Raw genomic sequence first — 12,806 nt, forward strand, 5'->3', positions numbered from 1 at the left:
CTAATGGCAAAATACCGTATGAAGGAGGGGAAAGTTTTAATCAAGTGGGTGTATTCTCCGGAGGGGAGCAAGTACTTCATTTTAATTCCTCATTTCCCTTTGATGAAAAGTTTAGTGAATTTTTATTATGTAGAATTTATAAGACGGCTGGGTTTAGGTAATCAGCTTTAATATTTATACTCTTAGGGAAAGAAATAGGAATCATTAGTAAGCATGCATAATTAATGAATAAATTATATTTCCCTTTGTTTTCTTTCAGGTACAAGGAAATGCTAGAACTGGTGATCTCACCCAGCCTCACTGGAAACAGCGATTGTCCGGGTAAACCGAAGCTTAACCGTGCTGACGCCGATGTCTGGACTCTGAGTGACATAGAAGGTAGGCCTCCCGGCGTGAGTTTTGGTGGACCTGTGGTGGTCCCGCTCGCCCCGCGGAATTTAGTTAAGGGACTGACAGCCTTCGACACGTGTCCTTTCGCAAGTACCGTCATTAGGACAATTTCTCCTCTCGCCATTGGGATTGTTGCCTCTGGACCAGAACTTGGGCGTGCGTTGCTAACAGTTCTGTCTGGTCATTAGAGAGGCAAGTGTGCTCGTTCGTGTTCTGAACTTCCTGTGCCGAGAAATGCTGACACCTCCGCAGACGAGACGCAGTGTCAGGTGTGTTCCAGGGCCCAGCCCTGGGTGTGTCCCGCAGGGTCGCGGCTCTGGCTCCGAGTCTGTCCCCCAGCGCTGTCCCGCCATCACGCATCCAGGCAGGCGTCTTGTTTACGAAGGTTTGACGCTGGGACAAGAACTCGTCTGCCTTTTGCTTTCAGGTTGGGTTAGAGTCAAGGAAGCAGAGGAGAGTTAAGCTGTTTTAAAAATTATTGGCAAATGATGCAGCTGAACTAGTTTTCACTAGAACAATTCCAGCTATTGTTTGCTCTGTTTGGGATCTGTCAGCCTTCCTGGGAGAGCTGGGAGTTAGCAGAAGGCATTAAGCTATTATGTTTAACCATTGGGCTTAACCCTTTATGTGGCCAGCTTTGGGATTTGCCGCTGGTGTCCTAGGACCTCGGGCTGTCTTTCCTTCACTGTCTGTGACTGATGCCAGCTCAAGGGACACAAATGCTACCTAACTATCGTGGAAAACCAGAGACTTGTGTCTAGTCAAATACAGCATTGCAAGGAATTTGCTTTTCAGCAACTCCAGGCTACTGGGAATAATTCTTGCTGTCACCAGGACAATGACATTTCCCTTGCATGCTGCTAATGAAGCTGGGACAAGCCCACTCAAAGTACCACCAAGAGGGTCTGGGCTCCCCCACCAAACCACATGCTAGAGAACACACCCTCATTCTTCTGGGCATTTTGGAGTGTCCGTGTAAACCACCCTGGGCTCTGTGAGGCTTGGAGATGATTTATTAAGCCCTGTTCAAAAGCAGTCATTCTCTTCTTTCTGAGTAGAGGCACTATTCAAACTAGGGCTTCATTTCAGAGCCAGGAGAGCTAGGAGGAAGAGGAGGCTGCTGGGTGAGGAAGATCCAAGTCTGAATCCCAGCCCCACTGCTTCCCAGCCAAATGGCCTCCGGCAAATTGTTTCACCTTTCTGAGCCTCCATTTTCTCACCTGTCAAATGGGGGCGTAGTCACGACCCACTTCAGAGGATGCTTGTTGCTGCCTGGCACACCATGGACGTGTGGTACCGTGGTTAAACGTAGTATTGCCCGGTCATTCTCCACTGAGTCCAATCACCACGGGGAGGGTAGAACCAGGGTTGCCAACTAGCAGCTCACAGCCAAGTCTGGGCCTCATGAATGCCTTTGTTTGCTTTACACTGTAATAAAATAAAAATAAAAGTAAACTTGTAAAAATCGGGAGCACTCACATAAAAATCTGGATTTCTAGTTGCTCTTAAAATGCCGAACGCCTTGGAGACGCGGGGCCCACATTCCCACCTGGCTGCCACTAGTGGGAGCTGAGGAGCAGCTGTCCCTGAGATGAGTCCTGGCCGCTTCCTTTGTCCTTAATTTTCGTGAGCACATACTTTGTGCCAGGCGCCGTGGAAAGCAGTGTGACTGCAGATTAACCCTCCTACTCTCTGTCACCGACAGAGCAAACACGCGGCGCTGGCTGTGTGCCGGGCATGGTTGTACAAACTCCCTGAATCCCCACAGCCCCCGGTACTGGGGACTGTTGTTAACCTTTGTGTTACCAGTGAGGGAACTGAGGCACAGAGAGGTCAAGAGATCATGAGGTCACTTGATCGAGATAACACAGTTCAGTGACAGCCAGAATTTGAACCTAGGCAGTCTAACTCTGAAATCTCTTCTCCTAATCAGTACACTCTAATGTTTCTCATTGAGTTATTACACCCTTATTAGGCTGTGAGCCCATCTTACAGATGTGTAAGTTGAGGCACAGGGGGATTAAATATTAAGTAAGCAGCCTAAAGACACACAACTAGTGGCAGGGCCAGGAATCAAACCCGGGTGCTCAGGCTCGAGTCCCCACTTCTAAATTTTAGACTCACTTTCTGCCAAGCCCTTAAGAGTCCTCAGACCCCAGATATTTGTCTCCTACAGTGGTGGACATCTCTCTTCTGTCCACACCCTTTCTGCTGCCCTGGCAGGCAGAGCTAGTAGGGTCAGGTTACACACACGTACACACACACACGCACGCACGCACGCACACACACACTTCTTTCTCTTGAGATGGGCGGTGAGTTCCTGGGCTCTGCAGGGAACATTCCGCCCTAGCTGCGGCCTCTAGTGCTGGATTCGTCAGCTGCCCTTCCAGCCTGGGCCCTTCTGTGACCCTTCTGTGACAGAGTCATTATTGACTGACTGCAGGGGTCTAGATCCAGGGAGGACCCAGGGGGGCAGGAGCAAGGGGGCCTCCATTCAGGGGGTTCTGGAGGGAATGTGAAATCCAGAAATACCATGGTGGTTCCCACTGTATTCGTGCTGTCTCTTACCACCTGGGGGCCCCTGGTCTGGTCACCCAGACTCTTTGAAGTTTATTTGCCTCATCTGTTAAAGGGGAGTATTGTTCCACTGACCTCCCTGAGTTGATTATAAGGATAAAATAGTTAAAACATGGAGAGGACTTAGCGTTTCTTAAAAAGTATAGAATAAGATCTAATTTCCTTACCCTTGGCCACCAGGCTCACCTGTCTGTCCCCGCCAGCCTCTCAAACTCAGCTCGTCCCCATCCCTTTGCTCAGTAGACCTATCCTCAGCCTTGTTTCTTTCGTTGTAACTCGGAAACATGATGCTGCCCTTGGGGTCTTGGCACATGCTCTTCCCTTGGCCTGAACCAGTCTCCCCCATCTGTGGGACCATCCCTCAGCCTTCAGTGCTCATCAGAAAGGTCTTTTCCTATCAGAAGTAACGGTTCATTCACTCATGCAACAGGTGTTTTTTCAGCCGCATGCCCGGCATTGTTTTAAAGGGGCATACTAAAGCCCCTGCCTTCCTGAAGCCTACTTTAGGGGGCCGGCTGGCCAGAGGCTGATGATAACAGTAAATAAGCAAAACACAGAGCATGTCAGGCAGTGATACATGCTATGGGGAGGGGGCAGGGGGGGAAGCAGGGAAGGAGGATAGGGAATGCAAGGGTGTGGGGATGTCCCTGGGAAGGTAACACTTGAGTAAAGACCTTAAGGAGATGAGGGAGGGCGTCCATGTCGATGCGGAAGAAGAGCCTCATACGCAGAGGAAACAAGTGTAAAGGCTCTGGGACAGCAGCAGCGTCCCCAGAGCACCTGAGGGGCAGTAAGGAGGCTATCGTGGCTGGAGCCCAGGGAGCCAGGGGCCGTGGGGGGAGGAGGTCAGAACAGTGGCCAAGCTCAGACCTCACCAAACCTTGAGAGCCATGGGAAGGACATTGGATCTTACCCTGAGTGAGATGGGAGCTATGGGAGGGTTTGGAGCAGAAGAGGAGTCCTCTGATCTGTGTATTAACAGGACCCCTCGGGCCATTTGTGAGAACGACTGGGGGTGGGGATCGAATGGGAGCCCACAGACCATCGAGGGAGGCGTTACAGTAGCCCAGGAGAGAGGCACCGGTGCCTTGGACTGGGGCAGGGAGAAGGGGCAGATTCTGGACCAGATTTGAGGGTAGAGCCGACAGAACACCCACCCACACCGTTCTCTGTCCTGTTTTCTTTTCATCATCCTAGTCTCTATCAGAAGGTACATGTTTGTTCACCTGTTGTTTATTGGGCTCCCGGCCTGAATGTCGGTTCTCAGAAGGCAGACTTTACCTCAGTTACCTGTGTATCCCCTCTGCTGAGACAGTGTGTTTGACACCTCGTTGGTGCTTCAGAAGTCCTCCGAATGAGTGAGGACAGAAGACGGAGCCCTCCCTGTGACTGGGCGCATGCCCCTCTTGCGGGGCCTCCCATGCTTGCACACCTCACAGCCCTTGCTGCCCTGTACCCTGCCCGAGCGCCCTTCCTTTTCCTCTGCTTCTCCATGACACATCGGTTTCTGCTCACCAGCTAACACATGAACACACAGTCCTTACAAAGTCTCGAAACATTAGCCACATCTATCCAAGCTCGGTCTCTCCTCCCTTCCCTGGAAGTAACCACTGTAGCCTGTTTTGTGTGCATCTTCAGACCTGTTTGTAAGAATCACATTTGTACCGGGGCGCCTGGGTGGCTCAGTTGGCTAAGCGACTGCCTTCGGCTCAGGTCATGATCCTGGAGTCCCGGGATCGAGTCTCGCATCAGGCTCTCTGCTCAGCAGGGAGTCTGCTTCTCCCTCTGACCCTCCCCCCTCTCATACTCTATCTTATTGTCTCTCTCAGATAAATAAATAAAATCTTTAAAAAAAAAAAAAAGAATCACATTTGTACCAACATTTACTTATGTGACTTAGGTGTGTATATTTTTATATATTTAAGCATGTATGTTTACAATAGAAATTACAGTATCGCTGGAAAAAAAATCTGAAACACAAAACTGTCACATACTATGTATTTGCTATAACTTGTTCTGCTCACTCAGGACACATGAAGTAATGATATAATAATATACCAAAGAATGACAGTGCGCCAGTTCATGAAGCCATCCCCCTGTGGAGGAACATGAGGTTATCTGTACAGACAATGCTATCAGGGGTGGGGTCATGCAAGCTACTGTTTGAACACGTGCCCTCTTTCTCTAGGGAAGATGCTGAGAGGTGAAGGGCAGCGTCACAGGGCTCCCTTCCCTGTCCTTTCTGCCTTACAGACTCCCCCTCATCAGTGCTGCTCCTGCCTCATGGCAAAACCTCCCGAGCCCCTCCAGAGGGTTGGTAGTTTCTCGTGTATTCCTTCATTTCTGCAGCCATGTGGTCAGCAGGTTGTTTGATGAGCCTACTGAGCACAAGGTGCTGGGAACCCCCCTGCTGCCTGCCTTCAGGGCCTCTGCAGGTCACTCTGCTCCCAGAGGCACTTTTTGCATCATCCTGTGGTCACTGCACCCTACATCCTACAGGGTTTGGGCTCAGCCAGGCTGCATGTGTATCCCAGCTCTGCCATTTGCTCCCTGGGTGAACTTGACCAAATTCCTGTTCTCTGTGAGCCTGTGTCCTCATCTGGATAATGAAGATATGTTTGCTGCATGTGTGTTCGGTAAATTGTTCCAGAATGCCTGCTGTGAGCCAGTGCCTCGTGTGGGTAGTGGGGATATAATGGTGAATGAGACAGACGAGTTCCCCTCCCAGAGCTTCTGTTGTAGTGGAAGAGACAGGTACTGAATTTTTAAACAAATACGGGATTTCAGATGGTGGTGATTTTTATGAGGAAGTAAAGCAGGGATGAGATAGAGTGACCTGCAGGCGGGCCAGTGGTTAGAAGGGCTTTAGCGCGATTATGCTAAAGCCTGGCGGGGTGCTTAGAAAACATTCAGTAGAGGTTAGCTCTGTGTCTCTCCCTCTTTAATGTGCATAGACTCAGCCAGGGACTTTGTTACATTTCGGATTCTGATCCAGCCTAAGAGTCTGCATTTCTAACAAGCTCCCAGGAGATGCTGATACTCTGGTTCACCAGCCACTCTGAGGAACAAGGGGCTAGCTTGGTGTTTCTCAGATTCTCTTGTGCATCAAAATCACTTTGCAAGTTTTATTAGCATGCAGATGGCAGGGCCTTACTCCTAGATTGCTGATTCAGTAAAGGTTTGGTCTGGGGCCCAAGAATTTGCATTTCTAACAAGTTCCAGGTAATGCCCATGCTGTTGGCCCAAGGACCACACTTTGAGAACAAGGCTTCTGCACTGGTTTTAAACCTGGCTGCACACGAGAATCTCCTGGGAAGTTTAAAAAAAAAGTTTAAGGCTCATGTCCAGATCCTACCCCCAGAGAATCTGATTTAATTGGTCAGAAGTATGACCCAAGCAATGGGATTTTTCTAAAGCCCTCCAGATGAGTTTATTGTGTACCCAGGATTGAAAACAGTTGTTCTAGATGGTGAATTCCTCCAGGACAAGGACATTTTTTTATTCCTATATATGTATTCAAATTATTGTTCCTGATTAGCACACAACTCAGTCTGTGACTCATGGCAGATCCTTAAAAATTATTTATGGGTGGATAGGTAGATAAATAGATGGAAGGGTAGAGGATGGATGGATGGATGGAGGATGGATAGGTGGATGGAGGATGGATGGGTGGAGGATGGATGGATAGATGGATAGATGGATGGATAGAGGATGGATGGTTGGGTGGAGGATGGATGTGAATCAGTGGAGGGTGGATGTATGGATGGGTGAAGGATTGTGGATGGATGGAGGATGGATATGGATGGGTGGAGGATAGATGGTAGGTGGATGGATGGATCAAGGATGGGAGGATGAATGGATGAGTGGAGGATAGATGTGTAGATGAGTGGGTAGATAGATGGAAGGGTGGGTGGATGAATACAGAGGGGTCTTGAGGAATCTCAGATCACTTTAGGCTGATACTAGTTTTGAATCCTTAGTAAAGTTTCCTTAATTTCCCTCTGCCTTATTTCCATATCAGTAAAATACAGATAATAACTTCCTCCTTGGGTTGTTATGGACAGTGATAGAGATAAGTCTCACGCAGTCCTTAGCACAGTGCCTGGCTTATAGAAACCACTTGAGAAATAGTAGCTATCATTAATTACTATTCAAGGGAAAATTGGATTTGAATTATATCCTGTCTTCTGGAAGGAGAGGAAAAAATGTTACAGAACTAAGAAAGCAAAACCTATTCAAAATACAAAATACAAAAAAAAAAAAATGCAGATATATTTTGCAGAAGCCAAAGCTATCATGTCATTAAGGGTTTCCTCTGAGAGGTGAGGCCATGCCCACGGGGCAAGTTGGGCTGTCTTCTCTCGGGCCTCCCGCACCTCCTCTGCCCTGGGCATGATAGGGTCTGATTTCCCGTTCCTGTCTCATGGGTTCCAGCCTGGAGCTGGCATGTTTTGATTCATCTCATCCAAGCCAGGTGGAGCGGCCAGACCTCTGCCCAAGTCCTCACCTGGGGAGATGCAGATCAGCTTCACCTCTCCCACCCTTCAGCCTTTCCCGGCTGGCTTCCTGGGGGCCCTAGCGCCCAGAACAACCTCTACCTGAATAGGACAGAAATCCCACTCTGGGGGTACTGGTGTAGTGTGAAGGAGATTGCCAATTCCCTCTTTATGAGAAAGGGCACTGATGATTACTCATTATCAAACACCTTCCCTGCAGGAAGAGCTCTCACCCCTGGAGGTGTCTCCGGGACTCCCCATCTTCTCCAGCCACTCTCTCTGGTATGTTGGTCCCACCTCTCCTGTTGCTTGCTGACTGATTTTTCTTTAAAACAATTCCCTTTCAGGCGCCTGGGTGGCTCAGTTGGTTAAGCGACTGCCTTCGGCTCAGGTCATGATCCTGGAGTCCCGGGATCGAGTCCCGCATCGGGCTCCCTGCTCAGCAGGGAGTCTGCTTCTCCCTCTGACCCTACCCCCTCTCGTGTTCTCTCTCTCATTCTCTCTCTCTCGCTCTCGCTCTCAAATAAATAAAAATCTTAAAAAAAAAAAAAAACAATTCCCTTTCATTACATTCATTTTAAAAGGATGACTTAACACCAGTTCCAGAAATGAAAAGTTATGCCTTTGATAGTCTTGCTGTGGTTCTAATATACATTCAGATAAACAGGTGATGATTTAAATAGAAGAGCAGTGTATTTAGATGTCTTTTCAAATCCTCATACTCTGGGATATGCTGGCCTTGTTCCTTTCAGTCCTCAGGAACACCCCTACAAGGGACAGATGCCTTGTTTACTGTCACATAGCCACTCAACGAGGGTCAAAACTGGGGTTAGCACATCTGGACTCCTAATACAGTGCTCTCTCCTGCTGTCATTGTCTCTGGCCTGGGAGCACTTTAAACCACCCATACAGAGGGGATGAGCTGATTAGGTTAATAGCTTTGCACCTTTCGTAGCAAAGACCTGCCTCAAGACATCTTGCACTAGAAACGGTCTCATCTCATGGGGATCACTTAGAAGCGGGCCCCTGGGGTCCAATTAGGCAACATAATAGTGGTTGCTGCTTTCAGAATCATTAGCTTCTTAATCCTCCCAGGGAGAGGTAAAAAAGTGTGAACATTCAAATTGGGCTCCTGGATTTAAGTGGCTTAAGCAAGGGCCCCAGGAGGATGGAAAGCTAATAAGCGCTCCCATGTGTGGGGCCCTTAACGCTTGGCGGGTACCTGCCTCTTGCAATGCTAGCAGCAGCCCTGCGGGTATGAGCTATTGCTCCATCTTGTGGGTGTGGAAACCAAGGCTTAGAGAGAAGAAGTGACTGGCACAAGGTCACACGGTTATCTTGCAACAGCAGCAGGGTTTGAATTTGGGTCTGACCCCTTAAGCCCATGTGCTTTTGGAGGGAAGAATGTTAAATTGACAAATTAGATTTGGGTTGTAGATCCGGCCCACAGCAGGTGCATGAATGCACAAAGGAAGGAACAGAGTATGAAGGCCCTTGCACAAGTTTCTTCACACAATCACGTGTACACACAGTCACACTCAAGTGTGCGTTCACACATACGACCTAGCTCTGGTTGCCTTGTTTTAAAATTTGGATCTTAGGCCTTGCTCATTTATATTGTCTTCTGGGCCCCATGTGCATTTGAGTTTGTGACTTCTAGAGTGGGGATTTATTTTTATGAACCTGGAGTTGTGATACTTTTTAATGATTTGCAGTTTTTTAGTAGCCCGTAGTCCAAACTCTCACCACTCAGAAGTGTGGTTTCCTGGCCTGCTATGTCAGCCTCACCTGGGAGCATTCTTTTTTTTTTTTTTCCTTTTAGGATTTTATTTAAATTCAAGCCAGTTAACATATACTACACTATAGTATTAGTTTCAAGGGTAGAATTTAGTGATTCATCCGTTGCATATAATACCCAGTGCTCATTACATCACATGCCCTCCTTAATGCCCATCATCCAGTTACCCCATCCCTCCACCCACCTCCCTCCTGCAACCCTCAGTTTGTTTCCTATAGTTAAGAGTCTCTTATGGTTTGTCTCCCTCTCTGTTTTTATCTTATTTTTCCTTCCCTTCCTTTATGTTCATCTGTTTTGTTTCTTAAATTCCACATAGGAGTGAAATCATATGGCATTTGTCTTTCTCTGATTGACTTATTTCGCTTAGCATAACACCTTCTAGTTCCATTCATGTCGTTGCAAGTGGCAAGACTTCACTCTCTGGGCGCCTGGGTGGCTCAGATGGTTAAGCGTCTGCCTTCGGCTCAGGTCATGATCCCAGGGTCCTGGGATCGAGTCCCGCATCGGGCTCCCTGCTCCTTGGGAGCCTGCTTCTCCCTCTGCTTCTCTCTCTCTCTCTCTCTCTGTCTCTCATGAATAAATAAATAAAATCTTAAAAAAAAAGACTTCACTCTCTTTGATGGCTGAATAATATTCCATTGTGTATGTGTGTATGTATGTGTATATATATACCACATCTTCTTTATCCATTCATCTGTTGATGGACATCTGGGCTCTTTCCATAGTTCAGCTATTGTGGACATTGCTGCTATAAACATCAGGGTGCATGTGTCCCTTCGAATCACTATGTTTGTATCCTTTGGGTAAATGCCTAGTAGTGCAATTGCTGGGTCGTAGGGTAGTTCTATTTTTAACTTTTTGAGGAACCTCCATACTGTTTTCACCTGGGATCTTTCTTGGCCTGCAGGCTGGGAGTCTGCGTTTTCACAAGATCCCAGGGAGTCCTGCTCCTTACCATCCACTTTCTTCCTTTGCAACTTGTTCTAATTGTAATTAAGACTTATTTGCATAATACTTTGTTTGCCATCCATCTTCCTCACTGAACAGGAAGTTTCTGACTGCTTTAGCTCATTGTTATAAACCACTTCCTATCACATGCCTGGTGCAAGTAGGCAATGAATAAGCGAATGAGTGAGTGAATGAATGAATGAGCTCATTCCAGAGGCTTTGGCCATCTGTTTAGCTAATCCTTCTCCCTTTACCCATGGGAAGCTGGGGAGGAAAAGGAGACTTAGAGTTTTAAATTCAGGAGTAAATGGAGGAGGCTGTCTGTCCCTCCCACCTTGAGAGCTAGCTGTCCCATTTTATGGATCAGCCACATCCCCCAAAACACATGGTGAGGCTTGGAGACTGGCTACCTTGGGTCAGGTCACTAGGGCTGCTTTGGCCTCTGGCAACATGGATGTAAGTGATGCCTCCATTGACCTCAGCCTTATCTGTCATGGCAAGTTCAGTGGCACTAACCAGATTGAGAACAAGAAGCTGTGGTCCACGCAAGTCCATCAGGCTCCAGAGCCCACCAAAAGGAGTGTGGGCTGCTGCACCTTCTGAATATAGTGTTTCCAGCACCCTGAAGATGCTGGGGGCTCACTTTGACGAGTGGAGTCCAAGGGTCACCTTCCACTTGTGCCAATGGCCCCATTGTTGGCGTTGGGGTGACCATGAGAAGTATGACCTCCCTCTAGAGGGCCAGCATGCCTGCACTCCCGCTACTCCCATTGCTGGACTCTGTAACGCTTTGGCATCATGCAGGGACTCATGACCACGGTCCCCCCACTGTCTGCCCCCTGGCAAGCTGTGGTACCATGGTCATGCTGCTGGCCAGGGCTGTGGGCGGGATTGTTCCTCAGCTGCATGGAGAGCTCGGTGGCCTGGCCTCCTGTGTCTCCACCCTCAGTGGGTCTGTCTGGCTCTGACCGCCATCCAGAGAAAGCTGTCAAATACAGTGGCATTCAGAAAGTGGTGAAGCGGGCCTCTGCGGGATCACCGAAAGACATCCCAGGCTACACTGAGGACCAGGTTGTCGCCTATGACTTGAACAGCGATGTCACACTGGGGCTGGCATTGCCCACAGGACCGCCATGTCAGGCCCACTTCCTAGTATGCAGATGGTGACAATGGCAGGCAGGCCTCCTGGTCCTCATGACCTCCAGTGACATAGCCTGGGACCACAGCAGGAGCACCAGATGGAGAGAGAAGCTCTCCGCTCCTAGCAAGGCCCTGCCCTACCTCTGCGCCCAAAGCACTGAGCATCACCATCCTTGACACAGTCCCACTCAGGCCCTCTGACAAAGGGAAGGAGCTTGAAAGCCCCACCTTGTCACCTGCCATCAGGATTCCCAATGAGGTGTACATCATCCCCACCGGGAATAAAAGGCAGAAGGGAGGGCGGCAGGTAGGGAAGAAGGAAGGGGAATCATTCCCTATGTAATGTACTGATTTTCCAGGTTTCCCTGCCCCCAGGTCTCCTGGGATGAAAAGTTCAGTACGATACCAGTCCAAAAAGATAAAAGCCTGTGTTTTTCAGAAGTCCCACAGTCTGTGGAAGGCAAATCTTTTACTGAATACCCGTCTCTCACTTGCACAGTCGTCTTGGGGGTTGCTGGGGCGGGAAGGGGAGAGGATTGTAGGCTTGCAAGCAGGAGAGGGAAACCTGCCCACGTGGGGAAGGCAGGTTGCTCAGCAATTCAGAGCAGAGGAAGCAGAAGTGAGGGAAACATGCAAATCACAGCGCGGAGATTGGGGCAGAAAGACACTTCAAATTTACAGAACGCCAAGTTCATCTGAGCCCATAGGAATGTTGCCATAAGATGTGATTTTTATGAATATTTACATATTTATTTAAGAAAACATATTCAAAATGTTTAATTCAGTAACTTGTGTATTACTAAATGCACTGAGATCATGGGCTTTTACCAATGATGACATGGTGGCTGCTTCCGAAGGAGGCCGTTCATTCTCTAGTCCTGGGAGAGGATGAGGCTGGGGTGCTGGAGGGCCTGCCTGGGGCAGCAAGCCTGAACTGGGGAAACGAGCATTGAGTGAGCACCTACTGTGTGCCAGGGGCTTTCCTTGGCACTAGAGCATGGCTATTCTTGACACACAGTTAGAAATGTATTTTTACACTGCTGTTCAGCTCACACACGCACACATACATGCCCGTGCACACAACCCCCGCCCCCCCCAGCACATTCTCACGTCTGTAACTGGAACAAAAGTCTCACCCAGACCCTTCTTACTCTGGGCAATACATGCTGCTCTTGTCTATTCGATTTTATTGTTTAGCTCTAGCTGTTGCTCCCTGAGTGGGCTTCAGGACTCCCACCCTTGGCCCAGGGGTTTGGGACCCCAACAGAATTTGACTCAGCCGGGGTGGTGGTTCAGGGAACGGACTTGGGACTCACATGGCCCTGGGGTTCAAGTCCCAGTTCCAGTGCCCACAGGCTGTGTGACTTGAGCAGGGTCCTTAGCCTTGCCCAGTTTCTTCATCTGTACAGTGGGGACAGTGACATCGCCTACCTTATAGCGTTGTTGAGGGGACTGAG

The 12,806-nt window shown here is 48.8% G+C and overlaps 1 protein-coding gene across 1 annotated transcript in view; it reads left to right on the top strand.

Annotated features, from left to right (window-relative positions):
• Nucleotides 1-12,806, top strand: part of EYA2 (EYA transcriptional coactivator and phosphatase 2) — a 267,958-nt gene that overhangs the window by 85,343 nt on the left and 169,809 nt on the right. The window contains exon 2 of the mRNA XM_064573294.1: nt 260-378. Coding sequence (XP_064429364.1) covers nt 270-378 — 109 coding nt within the window. The 5' untranslated portion in view covers nt 260-269. The remainder of the gene's footprint in view (nt 1-259; nt 379-12,806) is intronic.

The sequence above is a fragment of the Mirounga angustirostris genome, unplaced genomic scaffold, assembly GCF_029215605.1.
Source record: "Mirounga angustirostris isolate CCGP_5_RB_7025 unplaced genomic scaffold, mMirAng1.0.hap1 SCAF_10, whole genome shotgun sequence".
NCBI lineage: Eukaryota > Metazoa > Chordata > Mammalia > Carnivora > Phocidae > Mirounga > Mirounga angustirostris.